At 47.4% G+C, this 18,967-nt stretch overlaps 1 protein-coding gene across 1 annotated transcript; it reads left to right on the top strand.

The window, feature by feature from the left end:
- The first annotated feature begins 1,487 nt into the window (after nt 1-1,487).
- On the top strand, nt 1,488-17,163 carry WNT9B (Wnt family member 9B). Its single transcript, XM_074557883.1, has 4 exons — nt 1,488-1,573; nt 8,182-8,438; nt 15,339-15,604; nt 16,626-17,163. The coding sequence occupies exons 1-4, from the start codon at nt 1,488-1,490 to the stop codon at nt 17,100-17,102; spliced, it is 1,086 nt and encodes a 361-aa protein (XP_074413984.1). The 3' UTR covers nt 17,103-17,163.
- Nucleotides 17,164-18,967: the final 1,804 nt, after the last annotated feature.

Raw genomic sequence — 18,967 nt, 5'->3', positions numbered from 1 at the left:
CTTTCCCTGAAGGGATCAGGCTGGATGTTAAACCCCTTTCCCCTGGAGGGATCAAGCTGGGTATCAAAGCCTTCCCTTGGGTGGATCAGACTGAGTGTTAAACCTCCTTTGCCTGGAGGGATTGTCTAGATTTGACATCTGCATGTCTTGGCATGGGAGTTTGCCTGGAGCCCTCCAAAGGGTTTCCTTGCCCCCAGCATTTCCAGGAGATGCCACCTGTGCAATGCAGGTTGGGTCACACGTGTCTGTGGGAGCTGGGATGTGTTGGGATCGACCTCCACCAGCAGCAGAGCACCGAGGAGGAGCACAGGAGGGATGTGCTGGGGGCTGCTGGGTGCAGCAGGTGCCTCTTCACCTCTTCCCTGCCCTAACAAGTGCCCGAAGGCAGCGCTGAGCCTTGGAAAGGGGAAGTTCCTCTGCCACACCCACGGCTGCTGTTCTGTGTGGCACTGCGGGCATCCCGGAGGCTGGAGCCGAGCCCCGGGGGATGGAGGGATTTGGGGGATGGAGGGATCCCATGGGGATTGAGGGATCTCACGGGAATGGAGAGACCCGGCGAGGATTGAGGGATCTTGGGGGAATGGAGGTATCCCACGGGGATGCAGTTATCCCATGGGGATGGAAGGATCCTACGGGGATAGAGGGATCCCAGGGGGATGGAGGGACCAGCAGGGGATAGAGCGATCCCGCCGGATTAGAGGAACTGCGCGGGCATTGAGGGACCAGGTGGGGATGGAGGGATCCTGAAGGGATGGAAGGATCCCGGGGAGACGGAGAGACCCAGTGAGGATAAAGGGATCCCGCCGGGATTGAGGAACTGCGCGAGGATGGAGGGATCTCACGGGGATGGAGGGACCCGGTGGGGATGGAGGGATGCTGGGGGAATGGAGTGATGCTGGGAGAGTGGAGCGATCCCGCCGGGAGGGAGGGATTCCGAGGGGGCGAAGGGATTCCAGGGGAATGGAGGGAACCCGGCAGGGATGGAGGGATCCCGAGGAAATGGATGGATTTCATGGGGATGGAGGGACCCGGAGGGGTTGGAGGGATCCCGAAGGGATAGAAGCACCCAGCAGGGATCCCAGAGGATGGAGGGAACCCGGGGGATGGATGGATCCCATGGGAATGGAGGGATCGCGGGGGAATGGAGCGATCCCGCCGGGAGGGAGGGATCCCATGGGAATGAAAGGATCCCGGGAAATGGAGGGACCCGGCGGGGGTGGAGGAATCCCGAGGGAATGGATGGATCTCATGGGGATGGTGGGACCCGGAGGGGATGGCGGCACCCGACGCGGCGTCCCCGAGCGCTGGGGGGGCGGCGGGTCCCCAGGGAGCCCCGGGGGTTCCCGGCGGCGGTGGGACGGGACGGGACGGGACGGGGCCAACCCCGCCTCCCGCTTAAAGAGCGGCGGCGGCGGGCGGCCCGCAGCGAGCTGGGACCGGCAGCGGGCTGGGACCGGCAGCGAGCTGGGACCGGCACCGCCCGCACCATGCACTCCGCCGAGCCCTGCCGCATCCTCCTCCTCCTCCTCCTCCTCCTCCTGCCGCCGCCGCCGCCTGCCGCCGCCTACTTCGGGTCAGCACCGCCCGCGGGCACCCAACGGGGGAAAGCGGGGAGGAACCGGGACACGGGGAGGGGGACGGGGTGTCCATGGGGCAGCTCGGGGTGTCCTTTGGGACAGCTTGGGGTGACCTGGGGCAGCTTGGGGTGTCCATGTGCCAGTTCCGGGTGAGCTGGGGCAGTTCAGGGTGTCCTTTGGGACAGTTCGGGGTGTTCATGGCCAGCTCCGGGTATCCAGGGGTAGCTCGGGGTGTCCTTTGGGACAGTTCTGGATATCCGTGGGGCAGCTCGGGGTGTTCAGGAGCAGCTCAGAGTGTCCTTTGGGACGGTTCGGGGTGTCCTGGGGCAGCTCGGGGTGACCGGGGCAGGTCGGAGTGTTCGGGGACAGGTCGGGGTGAGCTGGGGCAGGTCCGGGTGACCTGGGACAGTTTGGGGTGTCCTTTGGGACAGCTCGGGGTGTTCATGGAGCAGCTCGGGGTGTCCTGGGACAGTTCAGGGTGACCTGGGACAGCCTGAGGTGTCTTGGGGCAGATCGAGGCGTCCGTGGGCAGCTCGGGGTGTCCATGGCCAGCTCGAGGTGTTCAGGAGCATCTCAGGGTGACCTGGAGCAGCTCGGGGTCTCCTTTGTGACAGCGGCGGGCGGTGGCAGCGCTGTTCCCGCCGATGCTCTGCGGAGGGCGAGCGACGGCTCCGGTTCCCGGGCACGTCCCCGTCACTGCCAGGGGGTCCCGGGCGAGCCGCGCACCTGCAGCGCCCCCGGAGCATCCCCCGGGCAGCGCTGGGACCGGCGGGGACACCGGGGGCACAAGGGGCACAGGGACAGAGGGGACACAGGGGGACACAGGGGGCACAAGGGGCACAGGGACAGAGGGGACACAGGGGGACACAGGGGATACAGGAGTACCTGGGTTTGTGTCCTCCCCACACCTTTTAATTAACTTGGGATAAAGGCAGAGATGGGTTTGTAACAGGCTGGGTCAATTGGTTTTTCTCCCAAAAAGCCACATCAAACATTCACTTCTAAAATATTCCAGTCTATAAGCTCAATTTTCTATCAGAAAGCACCCATGCATCACACTGCTCATCACCACCAAACTCAGTGAGTTCTTAGATTTGGGGTTCTTACTTTGATTTTCAGATGAAGAGGTGTTCTGGGGTTTTTTTGCCTTTTTTCCTGTGTGAGCTGCTCCTCAGGACGGGTTTCTGCTGCATAAAATAATCTGGATTTTAAGTTTCTTAATTGTATCATTCAGCCTAATTCACATGGAAGCATCTGCTGGAGAGTGCTCCCCTTTCTCAGTCAGTGTCAGCACTCACTCACTCCTTGAAGTGTTGGATTAATCCATTTTCTGACCCAGAATTTAAAAACTTTTATTCCATTTTCAGTCCCATGTGAATGCCATGTGAGACAATACAGATGTTTTAATTCATGCCATCACAATCAGAGCCCACACTTGGGCTGCAAGGAGAGTTTGGCTTTCCAGGCACAGGGAAGTGAATGAATTTGTGCAGATAACAGCACGGAGCTGTCGCTGACCACTGCTCAAGCAGCCTGGGTGATCCTTTGCTCTGTGCCAATGATTTATTTGGTAGAAGCACATTTCTGTGTGTACAGGCACACAGAATTTTGTGCTTTATTTGGTTTTAAATGTGCTTTTAAAATATTTTTTAATTTAATTTTTATTTATTTTATTTTATTTTAAATGTGCTTTTAATTTTTTAATTTAATTTTTTAATTTTTTAAATTTTTTTTATTCTAAATATGCTTTTTAAAATTTTATTTGGTACAAGCACATGAAATCTGCGTGTGCTGCCTCTTTATTGTGCACAGCTCAGGATCTGAGGCTGTAGGGTCAATTTTCAATGTGGTTTTTTTTCTCCCTGTGTATTCTCACCTCATCTGAAAACCAAAAGAAGAACCCCAAATCTAAGAACTCAGTGAGTTAGATGGTGATGAGCAGTGTGATACATGGGTGCTTTCAGATACAAAGTTGAACTGATAGACTTGAATATTTTAGAAGAGAATGTTTGATGTGTCTTTTTGGAAAAAACCAATGTCACACCTAAATTTTTACTGAGCTGGAGGGGACCCTGGGTCAGTGATCTGCTTCTGAGTTTAGCCAAAAAGGAGAGACTGAGGCACATGGGTCAAATATTGGCTTTCCAAACACTTAATGGAGAAAACCTGCAAAGATTTAAGGACAAATGAAGGAGGCTTTAGGGTGGCAACGTGCAGAGACAGGAGCTGAGCCCTTTCTTCTGGGGATGTGGCAAAGGTGAAGCATTGCTGGTTCAAAGGGTGAGGGAAATGCCAAGTTTGATTCCATCAAGGCAAAGGTGAAGCATGAAGTGTGTGGGATAGTGCAGCAAAAATGGAACTCACCTTTAAATACACAAAACAAAGCTTTGCCAGAGTGAACACAGCATTGCAATGGAGAAATCCAGAGAAATCCAGAATGGACTGGGTTAGAAGCGACCTTTAAAGTGCCCATGGCAGGGACATCTTTCACTGTCCCAGGCTGCTCCAAGCCCTGCCCAGCCTGGCCTTGGGCACTGCCAGGGATCCAGGGGCAGCCCCAGCTGCTCTGGGCACCCTGTGCCAGATTCACCCTCACAGGGAACAATTCCTGCCCAATATCTCATCCATCACTTCCATCTGGCAATGGGAAGCAATTTTTGTGTTATGTTTTTAGGACAATTTTTTTAGCTCTGAGCCCATTCCCAGCGCCTGGAGCTCACTGGGGTCTGTGCTTGAGCAGATCCTGGTGCTGGGTCACAGGGGGGAAATTAAACCTTGCTTTGAGGAGAGGGAGAGAAAAGCAGTGTGTGAAAGGTGGCCTGGCTGTTGTTGGGGTTGTGTTGGGCTGCCTGGATGCAGGAATCCAGGAGTGTGCACTGTCCTCACCTCCTCACTCCCTCTGAGCTGGTTTTGCTTCCACCTTTGCTTCAATCCTCCCTCACCCTCCTCTAAAGCATCCCCTCCTTTTTGTGCTTTTCCTCTCATGATGTTCAGCTCCTCAGGTGCTGGGAATGCCTCCAGACCTCATTAAAACTCTAAAAACCTCCTGTTTTCTCCCTGTTCATATTTCACAAGGTGAAAAGGCATTTGGGATGTGCTGGAGGGCAAAGAGCTTCTCCCAGGGCAGAACCCAGAGCAGACCCACCCCAGGCAGGAGGTTTGGTGGGAAGGTGGAAGCACCAAAGCTGATCAAAGCCTTCTCCTGAGGAACAGGCTGGGACGTGTCCCACCCATGGGCCAGGCTGGCCCCTGCTCCATGGGCAGATTCCTTTAGAACTCACCCTGAAATTCCTGCACAATTTTTGCTCATTTCTCTCTGGAAGGATTTTTTGGGGCTGTTAAAGAGTAAAAAAGCTAGACTGAAATTCACAAAAGTGTGGAATAGATGATAGAGAGTAGTGTAGGTGTATCACCTGGTGAGAAATTGAGGTTTTGGGATTTTTAGTGTGTTGTGAATGGGAGCAAGATGGAGGGCACAGGGTGTCCTCCTGGGTTTCTTCTTCTTCCTTCTTCTTCATGGGTTTGGGTGGCATTTTGTAATTGGGCGGAAAAATCCACACTGGGATCAGTTATTGGGTTAAAAGGGAATCCAGGTGTCTTAATTGGATAATTTAGCTTTAAAAGACCTTGGAACAAGAGATTGTTGGCCATTTTTGTGGTGTTTTTCCAGCGTGCTGAGCCTGGTGTGGACAGCATGCAAAACTTTAGATAAGATAATAATAAACAAGAACCTCAAGACTATAAAAATCCAGTGTGTCTCTCTTTCCTGATGCAAAACCACCCCAGAAGGGTCTCCCCCAACAGGGGAGCCTGAGTCCCAGAAATTGAGGGATTGGCAACAAACATCCCAACAGGAATAGACTGGAATTGGGATCCACATGGAAATATTTCATTTTCCTTCATGGAAGGAGTCCAACCAAGGATGCCCAGAGCAAGTGAGGGTGGAGAGCTCTGCCCTGGTCACTTCTCTCCTCCCAAACTGGCAGCTCTTCTGATTGCAGGAATTTTATATTCCTGTTCTCTGTGGAATTTCAGGAGATATCTTTTTTAAAAAATGAGTCTGGACCTGGACACATCATCAGTTACTGCTCCCAGGGAGGGCTTGCAGCAAACAATCCATCTCTGAGGATTCTGACTCACAGCATCATGAGAACCCATCTGAGGTTTTAATTCCAGCTTTTTCTCATTGTGAGGAGCCGAAACTTGATAGCAAACCTGGAGGAGAACAGGCATAGAGACACCTGAGGGGCTGAGATGACAGCTCTGAGGGAGGAAAGCAAAGAGCTTTGATATCAACTGTTAAATCTCAATATTGATGATGGAGATTTAGAGTTTGGGTGCTCTGGGGTTTTCTGCCACCTCCTTTGCAGGCAGTGGGGGTACAAAAAGAAGAACCATCTTCAGGGAAAAATGGGGAGCATTAAATTGTGCTGCTTCTGAAAGGATGAAAACTCTGTTTTTTGACAGAGCTGGGCACCTCTATGCTCTGCACAGCTCTTAGTTCCATCTGTCCTGGCTCACATTCTCGCAGCCCTTCCTGAAGCCTGCTTGCAGGGGTGCAGATATTTCTGTGGAACATGAAAGGCCCCTGAAATCAGATATGGAATCCTGTTGTGGGCTGCTTTGATTTTTCCTTACTTGGGAGAGGTAGGAAAGGCATATTTTTAACTGGTTTTTAAGACCTTTCAGATCCAGAGGATGTCGGGCACTGCACAGGAACAGGCTCTCATTAAAAGTCTCTTAAGAAGCTGGAATGTGGCTGGAAGGAGATTAAAGGAAATAGATGAATTTAGCAAAGGGCTTAGAAAAGGAGAGAGAAATAAAGTTGGAGATCCTTATTGTTCTTTCAGATTGCAAGCAGGTGTGCATTAATTCAAAGAGTTCACTTTCTTTGCTGTATGATCTGTAGATAATAAACTCTAAATCATCCAAAACCATGCAGTTTGCCTGACTGCAAATATCTGCATATTTTATATTTAATCTTGTACAAATGTTTGCATGCTCTGATCTCCATCAGATCCTGCGTTGGCTCTGCCCTGATGTAATGCACTTGTGGTGGGAGCCTGCAAAGCAATTTTTGGGCAATTTTTGGGGCTGTCCTGGCTCTGAGAGTGGTTTCTGCTCCCAGCTGTGCCACCTGCATGGCTTTGGGCACCTCCTTTAATTCCTTTGCTGCTTGTCTAAGCTGAAATTTGGATGAGAGATGCGTTTTGGGAGCTGTGTCTGTGCTCTGACTGTGAGACTCTTGATTCTGGGAGCCTCCAACAGAGAAATGGAATTATTTATATAATTTATATAATTATTTCCTGCTGACATTGCCCTAACTCCAAGTTTTTAGAAGGTTGATATATTATATTATATTATATTATATTATATTATATTATATTATATTATATTATATTATATTATATTATATTATATTATATTATATTATATTACATTATATTTATATTGATGTACTAAAACTATACTAAAGAAAAAGAATGGAGACATCAGAAAGCTAGACAAGAATGAATAATAAAAACCCGTGACAGACTCAGAGAGTCTGACACAGCTGGCTGTGATTGGCCATTAATTAAAAACAACTCACCTGGAGCCAATCAAAGATGCACCTGTTGGTAAGCAACTTCTAGACTACATTTTAAGCAATCAGATAATTATTAATAATTAATAAAAATAGCATAAATATAACAAATATACTATACTATACTATACTATACTATACTATACTATAATATACTATAATATAATATAATATAATATAATATAATATAATATAATATAATATAATATAATATAATATAATATAATATAATATAATATTATTTTCTGAAGTTTCTCAGCTTCTCAGGAGAAAAATCCTGGCAAAGGGAATTTTCATAAAATATGACAGAAACAGGACTTCATAGGCTGGAATTCATTGGACAATTAACTCCAATATGCAAATGGAGCAGAATTGATAAAAGTGAGAGACCCTGAGATGAGTGGAGCATTTTGTGACCATTTGGGTTCATCTTGGGTTCACTTTATGACCATTTGTGTTCACCTGGGGTGCAGCCCTGGCTGGGCTCTTGCGCTGCCCAAGGTGGATTCATTGAGGCCTTTTTCATAAATCCCTGCTTTATTCTTTAGCTCTGTCCAATCTCTGTTCTAGGGCATCACTCCCAGCCATGTCCTCCCTAACTGTGTGGCCATTTGGGTTCATCTTGGGTTCATTTTGTGATCATTTTGGTTCATCTTGGATGTAGCCCTGGCTGGGCTCTTGTGCTGCCCACGGTGGATTTATTGAGGTGTTTTAATAAATCCCTGCTTTATTCTTTAGCTCTGCCCAGTCTCTGTTCCAGGCCATCCATCTCAAGGTATTACTCCCAGCGATGTCCTCCCTAACTGTGTGACCATTTGGGTTCATCTTGGGTTCATTTTGTGACCATTGTGGTTCACCTGGGGTGCTGCCCTGGCTGGGCTCTTGTACTGCCCAATGTGGATTTATTGCTGCCTTTTAATAAACCCCTACTTTTTTAGCTCTGCCCAGTCTCTGTTCTAGCCCATCACTCCCAGTGATTTCCTCCCTAACTCACCTCCTCTCCCGCTTCTCTCCCTCCAGGCTGACTGGGAAGGAAGCCCTGACCCAGTTCCCATCCCTGGGCGCCCCGGGGGGCTCTGGCCCGGGCCAGGGCCACGTGAAGCAGTGCGAGCTGCTGCAGCTGTCCCGCAAGCAGAGGCGGCTGTGCCGGAGGGAGCCGGGGCTGGCGGAGACGCTGCGCGACGCCATCCGCCTGGGCGTCCTCGAGTGCCAGTTCCAGTTCCGCAGCGAGCGCTGGAACTGCAGCCTGGAGGGACGGCCCAGCCTGCTCAAGAGAGGTACAAGGTAGTTGGTGTGCAGGGAAACCCTGGCTGAAGCACCCGGGGTGTCACAAATTACATCTCACACGATGTTGTGGTTGAGAAGGAGACAACGCAAAGCAACATGCTCCATTTTCACTTTACTCAGATAAACAATGTCATCATTGAAATAGGCAGTTGAACTTTCTCTATCTTATCCTTCTTTCTTTCTTGGTTTCTATGTCAATGACTTTGGTAGGAAATTCTTTTGGGGTAAATGTGGATCCTCTCATCCACTTCTTCTCTGGCTCACAGAAGTCACTGTAAAATCTCTTCCACCGTTGGTGTCCAGGGAAACTCTGGCCACAGCCCCTGGGGTGTCCCAAATTAAATCTCACACAAGGTCATGGCTGAGATGGAGACAACACAAAGGCACACGCTCCATTTTCAGAAGGCTTCATTCAAACTCTTTTATTATGGCATGCATGTTTTTTATACATTCTTACAAAACTCATAAGTTTACACTTATTGGTCACCAGAGACAAAGAAAGTGCTTATTGTAATAGGCAGTTGCAGGGTTCTCTTATTTATCCTTCTTTCCTGGTCAACAGCCTTGGTAGGAAGTTCTTTCACAGGTAAACATGGATCCTCTTCTCAACCTTCTCTCTGGCTCACAGAAGTCACTGCAAAACCCCTGTTGGTGTCCAGGGAAACTCTGGCTGCAGCACCCAATGTGTCCCAAATTACATCTCACATGAGGTTGTGGTAGAGATGAAGACAACTCAAAGCAACGCGCTCCATTTTCAGAAGGCTTCATTCAAACTGTTTCATTATGGCACACAAAGTTTTTATACATTCTTACAAAACTCATAAGTTTGCACTTTACTCACTTTACTCAGACAAACCAAGTGCTCACTGGAATAGGAAGTCACAGTTTTCTCTTATTTATCCTTCTTTCTTTCTTGGTCAATGACCTTGGTAGGAAAGGTAAACATGGATCCTCTTCTCAAACTCCTCTCTGGCTCACAGAAGTCACTGTAAAACCCCTTCCACAGTTGGTGTGCAGGGAAACTCTGGCTGCAGCACCCAGGGTGTCCCAAATTAAATCTGACATGATGTCATGGTAGAGAAGGAGACAACAAAAAGCCACACTCCATTCTTAGAAAGCTCATAACTATTCAAACTGGTTTTGCAAGCTGCATGCTTTTTGTATGTTCTTGCAAAGCTCATAAATTTACACTTTACTCAGACAAAGTGCTTATCGGAATAGGCAGTTGAAGTTTCTCTTATTCATCCTTCTTTCTTTCTTTCTTGGTTTTTATGTCAAGGAGCTTGGTAGGAAGTTATTTCAGGGGTAAACATGGATCCTCTGGCTCACAGAAATTGCTGTAAAACCTCTTCCACCATTGGTGTCCAGGGAAACTCTGGAGTGTCCCAAATTACATCTCACACAATGTCGTGGTAGAGATGGAGACAGCACAAAGCCACACTCCATTTTCAGAAGGCTTCAAACTGTTTTTATTATGGCATGCATGCTTTTTATATATTCTTACAAAACTCATAAATTTACACTTTACCCACTTTACTCAAAGTTCTCATTGGAACAGGCACTTGCAGGTTTCTCTTATTTCTCCTTCTTTCTTTCTTCGTCAACAACCTTGGTAGGAAATTCTTTCACAGGTAAATGTGGATCCGCTTCTCAAACTTTTCTCTGGCTCACAGAAGTCACTGTAAAACCTCTTCCACCACAGGGTCAGTTAAAAAAAAAAATCCCTTTAGTGCCTTAGATATTCATGTATGTAAACCCCTGTTATTCTCAAATACAAAATTTAAACCTGTTTACTATCTGCATGCAGACATCTCAGTGCATGTTGACAAATCTCTCCTAAGACTTTTTCCCATAAATTTGGAGAAATTTGGGCAGAGTGGACAGAAGACCCACTGGGTTTTTGTTTCCCAAAATGCTTCAGATGAAGAAATTGTCCTGTGAGGTCTGGATTTGAGGTAGAAGGGAACATAATAAATCCTTCCAATGCTTGCAAAAAACACAAAGATGATGGACACTGAAATTATTTCCTAATAAAAATTGCCAGAGAATGCATATAGGGTTTGCCAGACCTGTCCTGATCCAACCAGAGCTTGACTGTAACAGAGCTTCAGCCCTTCAATAACTTTTATTAGCACTTACTAAGCTTCAGCCTTCAGATTTATTGAGTTTCTGTCCTTGGATAATGTTTAGCAACTTAATGTTTTTAAAAAAAAGACCTGAAGAAGCCAATATTAATTTTGATGAAAATCAATGCTAATTTTAATTAACATTGGGATCGAAACTTTTTAATGTTTCCTTTTTAAAATATCAATTTTTATTACATTAAATATCAACTTAATATTTTATTAGGTCACCACATACAAGGTCAGATTTTCTTCATTGCAAGGCTCTACTGTGAATTTTTTAGCAAGCACTGGAAGAAGCTGTTCATGATAATTTTGAGTGTCTGTCTCACATCTGCGCCTTCATCAACCTCAAAGAACTTGAAAATGACAATTGAATAATCCTCATCTTCAAATAGCTGGAAAACATTTAATTATCTGGCAGTGGCATGCCTTAACATTTCCATGGGCTCCTGACTGACAAAATAAAATATCACCTGTAATTTCAAACCTGTTTTGGCAGATGGGGATAAGTGTTTGAAAACTTTTATTACACAATCTTAAGGATCAAATGATGATTTAATACAGCCAGGTATGCTGTGTGCAGCCCCTGTGTGACAGGACACTTTGCTGGGAGCAATTATTAGTTCTCATTTTTCCTTTAGCTTGCAAAGGGGTTTGTTTCTTTCATAAAGAACATGAGCATGGCTTTCAGCTGCCACTTTTGATCTGTTTGTGACATTTGTTGGAACTTTCTTGGAAATTGTTGGTCATGCAACTCTCTCCTGTCACCCAGGTAAGTGATGAGGCATTTTAGAAATTTTTAAATCATTTGATATCTCCATGCTCCTGGGGAAACCATGAAGAAAAACACAGATTTTTAGCAGTCTTAAATGCTCTTAAGAGTACAAGAGAGTGGAAAAGGTCCTTCCCAGTGAGATGGGCCAGGTGAAAAGCCACATTCAATTTGCAATCCCAACTGAAAAACTTCTGTGACTGATCTGGATCATCAGTGCTTTTCCTGCTTCTAGAGATGCCAAAAACCAAACAAACAGAAAATAAGTAAACAAACAGAAAATAAGCCAAGGGTTTTCTGGCTCTTGAAATGCCAGATTTGTTTTACCAGTCTGCATCATTTGTTGCTCTTGATAGTTCTCTGGGTATAACTGGGAAATTCCTTTTGCATTGTCTGCAACACTTCTGTAGCACTCATGCCACCTCTTACTCCTCAGTGATCCATGGAAAATCCTCCTGCATTCCTTCTCCACTCCTTTAAAGATGCATGGAAATAATTAAATGATTTCAAGCCACCTTATTGCACAGGGGCAGTTGGTGTCTTTATAAAAACATGGAAAGCAGTGATGCCCTTCTGGTGTCCTGGGTGTGCTGGGAGTCAGGTGAAGCAGGATTTCATCTCAAACAACTCAGTGATATGGGAAATAAATACCTTTAGCAAAGAGGTCAGAGCCAGCCACTCACAAAATTATTCTTGAGAAATGAGTGCTCCGCAATCCTTCCATCCCTTAATCCCCTCCTTTGCCTCCTGCTGGTTGGAGTCTGACCTTCCAGCAGTGGTTTCCCTGTTGTCCTGAGGAATCCAGAGCAGTGGTGACTCATAGACACAGAATTTCCATGATGGGAGATCTGGAGAAAAAAATTGTTCTGAGCAAAAAAAGCCCTGAGCAGCTGGCATTGGAGCCAGCCCTGCTTGGAGCTGGAGGTTGTTCTGAAGACCTCAGAAGTCCTTCCATCCTAAATCTTTCTATATTTCTATATCTTTTTTTAGTTTTGCTGTTGTTTTCGGAGAGATACCTCCTCCACCTGCTCTGAAACACTCACATTCCTTCACTACAGCATTGAAAATTCTGACCCTGAGCATCTTTCCTCTGTCAGAGTCACCCCACAGCAAAACTCCTCCCATTACAAATTTTCCCTGTGGTCTGGAGCACACCGCAGCACACAACAGTGTATTGCAGCAAACTCCTTCTGTATTTATAGTCTGCAGAGCAAAAAAATCCTGCTGGAGGGCTCAGGGCAAGGCTTGGACACAAGGAAGGTCCTACCAGAGGGATCTGCTTTGCTGCAGCCTCCTGAAATCCATCTCTGTGCTGGATGTTGGCAGTCAAACTGCCCAGCAGAGACATCTGCACCCAGATGTTCTCCTTGCACTGAGAGCTTCAGTTCCATTCAGTTCCTGACAAGAACTCAGTGGGGTCAGGGCAGTAACCCATCCCAAATCCAAGCTCTGAGAGCCCAGAATTGGCTCCAGGCCCCGAGAACCAGACTTGGACCCAGGCCCCACTGCCTGGGGTGACAGGAGCTCTGTTGTCACTGTGGGAGGAGAAATAGCAGGACACATGGAGCAGCCTCTGTTCAGCTCCCAAATTGTGCTCCTTGGAGCTGATTGCTGCCATTTGTGCTGTGTCCTCATGAAAATCCAGCTCCAGCAGCTGCTCTGCTGAAGGACAGCTTTTACTTCCCTCATTAGTTTTGTGAATTAACGATTAAATGGTGATTGATTCCTCATGGCAGAGTGGAGGGAATCATCTTAGACTTTCCAGACAAGCCTGGTGATGTTGAAGCTTTGTTTGAAGGAGAAAGGAGACGTTTCAGAGTCTGCTGGGTATCTGCAGTTGCTGCTGTCTGCAGTGGCCTGACCACAGCAGCGGCCTCTGATTTCCAGTGGGCTGAAAACTGGCCAGGAAAACATGGGGAGACCAAAGCATCTGAAATAGCAAGGAGCAGTGTGGTGATCCACAGAGTCAGATTTAGCAGGGGCTGTGGGGCCTGCTGGCTCCTCATGGCATGGGAAAGGGCCTCTGGAATGTTCTCCTCACCTCTGGGATGTCAGAGAGGGTGTTGGGAATCTGGTAAGCATTTGGAATGATTCAGCAGATTTAGGATCTCAAGGATCAGTTATCCTCTTAGCTCCTTTGGAGAGGGTCAGGCACTGTTGGAAAATGTGTGAGCATCATGCTGCCATCCACAGCCTGCATTGGTCACGTCCCATTCCAGCTTTTACAAAAGTTTTGGTGGATTTGGTGACATTCTTTCATTATCTTTAGAGTACCCTGAGAAATTTTGTAGAGGATCATCGACCAGAAAGATTAATTGAAAATTATTGTCCAATGGTTATGGCAACCAAAATGTTGAGGCAGGAAGAGATTGTTGGTTGATCTCCTTGTCTCCTCCATATTTTCCCACCTATCCCCTCATGTCCATGCTGTTGGTAGATCTTTATCTAAAATTCTGCAGTTCCAAAGAGCTCTGAAGTCACTAATGAGGCCTCTCCATTATGTTCATGACTAGCCACATTTTTCATTCTTCTTGCTGGCAACCTTTGTCCTGCTCTCTTGGTCATTTTTATGGTGGACATCACTCAGATTTCAGCTCTTTGTCCTGCTCTCTTGGTCGTTTTTATGGTGGACACGACTCAGATTTCAGCTCTCAGTGTTCTGATCCACTGTTACAGCAGGATGGGAATTCTCTGAGGGAACAGAATGATGGAGAGATTTGAGGTTGGACTTGGTGAATTCTAGAAGTGGTTTCCAAGTCTAGGTCAAGTCTCTGTGGTTGTCTCTCTCTCTTCCATTACTGGGGAAAACAGATTTTCCTTCTGATGTGGAAGGAAATTTGGAATTTTCCCATGTGGAATATGTGTTTGCTTCATTATGTTTTCTTCCATGCAATGTATAAGTGCTCCATCTTCCATAAACCAATTTTTTTCTATTTTTGCTGGTCTTATCCATTCCTGTACTCAGAGCTATTGATCAGTCACCTGTCTCTCTTTCCCTTGCACTAATTCCTAAATTTTAGACTTGCTAAACAATTTCCCATTAATAGTGGTTTTTTTCCTGCAAATGAACTCTAGAGGAAATATTAAGATTTTCCCTAGGGCTGAAAAAGAGAGGAGGTAAATATAAATAAATAAAAATATTTTGGCATCCGAGACTAACATAATATTACATTTAAGCATCAAAGCAATAAATCTCTTATAAATGGCATTTTCCTGGGACCCAACCAGATTTTCCCTTCTTTCTGTTAATTTTTAGTTACTGTTATCTCTTGCTTTTTCCTGTCCTTGAACATCTGCAGGAAAAGGGGGGTGGAACCCCTCCTCTCCCTTTCTTTCTTGGCATTATATGATAAAGCCCCGATCTCAGCCTTATCAACGAGTGATAGTCCGGATAACTCAGTCCCTGTGGGAGACAGAGTGCCCCAATACCCAGTCAGCTCGCAGCCGCCGCAGGCTGCCCTTAGCAAGCTCAGTGATTCTCAGCTCTTTGGTGGTTCTCAGCTCTCTTAGGATTTCAGCTCTTTGCTTGCTTGCTAGAGTGCCTTTGGCTGAGGCAGAAGCAGATGCAAGAGAGAAGGAGAGGTCCTGGCAGTTCCACAGCGATGGTTTATTTTGGGGAGTCTGTGAAGGGTTCCAGCGACAGCTCTTCTTCTGTCCAATGGGCTAAAACAGCCCCTTTTTATAGGGTATAGGGGGATCCAAACTTGTCCAATAGTAAGGGTCAGGGAAAAGGGACCTATGAGGTTACAGAGATAAGCTAGGAGACAGGAGCTTATTTTGCTGTCTCATCATGACTCAGCAGTTCTTGCTGTTAAATCTCAATCCTCCATGGCGCTCTGGTAAGCTCCATAGAGTCTGCTACGGCGTTACACCTTCCAACTCTTTTATTATTTCCAAATATTAATTATTGCATCAATACTGATTACCGTTGTCAATTTTGTCAGCATGGATCATACCTATTTACCACAACCAGCAACCCTTGTCCCCTGCAGGTTTTAAGGAGACAGCCTTCCTGTACGCCGTGTCCTCGGCGGCGCTGACGCACTCGCTGGCGCGGGCGTGCAGCGCAGGGCGCATGGAGCGCTGCACCTGCGACGACTCCCCGGGCCTGGAGAACCGCAAGGCCTGGCAGTGGGGCGTCTGCGGGGACAACCTCAAGTACAGCACCAAGTTCCTCAAAAAGTTCCTGGGCCAGAAGAGGATCGGCAAAGACCTGCGGGCCAAGGTGGACATCCACAACACCAATGTGGGCATCAAGGTAGGAGCTGCGCCTTGGCGGGCTTGGGATGAAGTTTGGGACTTTTCTTCCAGCCCATCCTGTGTGTGAGAGGGATTTTCAGTGCCTTGCTCACAAATCACTTTTCACACACTCTTCACCTGTCTGTCTTCGGCCTTGTGGTGCTGAGAGTCTCCTGAGCTCTTGTGTGAGGAGATGCATGAAGAGGAGCATCCTGTGTCCTCCAGTGGTCCCAGGCTGGGTGACAGGGAGACACAGCACGGTGACAGCTGTGAAACTCCACAGCTGGATGACTCCAGGGGTGATGCCAGGGCCACAGGGGGTTCTGAGAACAGCTGGAGCTTAGAGCTGGTGGCATGTGTGAAGCAGATTAAAGACTGAAACTCTTGGGATCAATTATGAGTCTGCTGGTGACTTGCTATGGAGCGAGTCCTGTCACAGGGAGATCATCAGATTGAACATTTTGAACTGCAGGTTACAGGCTACTGATTCGTCATTGTCTTCCATTTACTGAGTCAAATTGATTGTTTAATTAGAGCACTGTCTTCATTTGAATACACCTAAAGGAATCCACCATGTTGGAGATACTCAGTTTTATGATTGACTACTCCTACTGCGCCAAATAGAATTATTAAGAACTTATTTGGTGTTCAGCTGGTTATCCTCAGGCTATCCACTCTCTGGCTCTCCTGTCAAATCTGTAGCTTTTACTCTGCTTTGGTTGGTGTGTTTTGTTTTTTTTGTTTGTTTTGGGTTCTTTTTTTTTGTGTTGGTTTTTTTGGGGTTTTTTTTTTTGTTTTCTTTTTTTTTTAGTTTTGGTTTTTTGTTTGTTTTGGTGGGTTTTTTTGTTTGTTTTTTTTTTTTTGTTTGTTTGTTTGGGTTTTTTTGTTTTGCTTTGTAAAAATTATTATTGACATTTTCTCCGCCATCGCCTAGAAACAATGCCAATAAAACTGAAGTGCTTGCAGCTGCGATCTGAGCCGCTGCCTCTACCAGAACTAGGCCCTGGCAGGTAATAACCACCACTCTTCTTCCTCACCAGGCGGTGAAGAACGGCCTCAAAACCACCTGCAAGTGCCACGGCGTGTCGGGCTCGTGCGCGGTGCGGACGTGCTGGAAGCAGCTCTCCCCTTTCCACGAGATCGGGCGGCTCCTGAAGCTGCGCTACGACGACGCCGTCAAGGTCTTCAGCACCACCAACGACGCCGTGGGGCACTCGGAGCTGGCAGGGCCACACAGACACGGCCACTCGGGCAAGCAGCCTGCCCTGCCTCGCCCCACCGACCTGGTGTACGTGGAGGACTCACCCAGCTTCTGCAGGCCCAGCAAATACTCCCTGGGCACCGCGGGCAGGACCTGCTCCCGCGAGGGCAACTGCGACAGCATGTGCTGCGGCCGGGGCTACAACACCCAGAGCCGCCTGGTCACCTTCTCGTGCCACTGCCAGGTGCAGTGGTGCTGCTACGTGGAGTGCCAGCAGTGCATGCAGGAGGAGGTGGTCTACAGCTGCAAGCAGTAGGGACAGCCCCGAGGGGTGAGGCGAGTCCAGGGGAGCAGCAGAGGGACGGGGACATGGCTCTCTGCTGCGGGGTGAGGGCAGAGGTGAGCACCAAATGAGTGCTGTGCTCCTCCAACCTTGGTGTTGAGATGCTCCAACCTTGGTGTTGAGATGCTCCAGCCTTGGGTTGAGATGCTCCAACCTCAGCATTGAGGTGCTCCAGCCTCAGCATTGAGATGCTCCAACCTCAGTGTTGAGATGCTCCAACCTCGGTGTGACATGCTCCAGCCTCAGCATTGAGATGCTCCAACCTCAGTGTTGAGATGCTCCAGCCTTGAGTTGAGATGCTCCAACCTCAGCGTTGAGGTGCTCCAGCCTTGGGTTGAGATGCTCCAGCCTTGAGTTGAGATGCTCCTACAAACCAGCCAGAGTGCAGATGGGCTGGTGCTGCAAAGAACATGGGAATCCTAAAACTCAAACCCAAATTCACTGGCAGTCTAAGGGGTGAAGATGCTGGTCTGGGTAGCAAGATGGGCTCATCCACAGGTGGAATTGGGCTGAATTCCAGTAGGATGGAGCTCTCCTCAGAGGTGTGGGATCTGCCTGTGTGGATCTGCAGGAGTGGGGCCGCTCAGCCACTCTTTACAGCTGTTCTGAGCAATTCCCCACAGTAAGAAACATGTTCTCACACTCTCTTTACCTTGACTTTGTTGCCCTTTTGGTTTTTACAACTGTTTTTGACTTCTGCTCCCTCCAGTGCTGGCACAGAGCAGTCTCTGAGCAGATCAAGCCATTAACTGGATGTTTGGAGGCCACTTCCCTCTCACCAGCTACAGGTCTTTTAAAGGCTTTATTCCTTTTTATCCCTGTTCTGGCTCAAGTTGACTTGAACTGAATTAAAGAGTTTATGACAGGCATAATACTGCAAATAGGCTTAATTAGCCTTACTTTTTTTTTTTACCTCCTAAATACCCAAGAGCAGAACCATTATTTATATGTTGCTTTTAATCCTTTTGGAGTTGAAATCTTCCCACGAGTCTCAATTTTGAGCACTCAATGAAAAAGCTTCCAAATAAGCTAAAATTGGCATTGTGGGTGAAATGAGCAGGGAACTTGCTCTGGTTGAACTATTGATCCCAAACTCTCTGCCCCACTGACCTCCAGCCTTGTCCAGCACCAGAGAGGGAGGGAATACCCCAATTTGGGAGGGTCCTTTGGGATCCCATGCCATTACATGGATCATTCCCATTTAAACAGGGACTCAGTGAAAAGAGCTGGATCCCATTCCTTGGGAAGCAAGTGGAGGAGACACCACTCTGTCCTCTTGCTCTTATCAAAACTGCACAGGAATCACTGAATAAGAACTGGACAAAACCAAATTTCAGGGAAAATTAAGTTTCTTCATGTACCAAAGGGGACTTTTGGAAATTCTTTGTCCTGTGTGGCTTAGAGCTGCTGGAGAAGATCTGAGGAAGAGATGGTTCATTCTCTGGTACCCCAGGGTGGGTTTGGGCTCGGTGGGGTGTTTGGAACTGGGCTAGAGTGAATTTGGGCTGTTCACTGTTAAACCAGATCTGGACAAGGACATCTGATGTACCCCAGCTTTGCTCTGCTAAACTCAGAGCCCCCTTCAGCCCCTCCTGACACTCCTGTCCAACCCCTGCCAGGCAGCCCAGCCTCAAGGGCTGGAAACCAAATGATGAACACTGATGAGAAATAAATAAATAATTACAAATGCCCAATTTGAGGACTGGGAAAAGACTTGAGCATAGTTTTAGTTTGAGGCAACACTGATGTCAATCCTTTTGGTGTCCTTCAGCACTGAGTTTTTAGAGATGGTGCCATGAATAAGGGAGGGACAAAGTTTGCTTGGGTCAGATATTGTG

This window comes from Zonotrichia albicollis, chromosome 23 (genome assembly GCF_047830755.1).
Source record: "Zonotrichia albicollis isolate bZonAlb1 chromosome 23, bZonAlb1.hap1, whole genome shotgun sequence".
Taxonomy (NCBI): Eukaryota; Metazoa; Chordata; class Aves; order Passeriformes; family Passerellidae; genus Zonotrichia; species Zonotrichia albicollis.
Note: the sequence above shows the minus strand (reverse complement) of the source record. Positions and strands in the feature narration are given on the sequence as shown.

Bases quoted from the DNA above. Each gene is read 5' to 3' on its own strand.
- WNT9B (XM_074557883.1), top strand. From the start codon at position 1,488: ATGCACTCCGCCGAGCCCTGCCGCATCCTCCTCCTCCTCCTCCTCCTC. The intron at 1,574-8,181 runs GTCAGCACCGCC...CTCTCCCTCCAG, and splicing joins CCTGCCGCCGCCTACTTCGG to GCTGACTGGGAAGGAAGCCC. The intron at 8,439-15,338 runs GTACAAGGTAGT...TGTCCCCTGCAG, and splicing joins GCCCAGCCTGCTCAAGAGAG to GTTTTAAGGAGACAGCCTTC.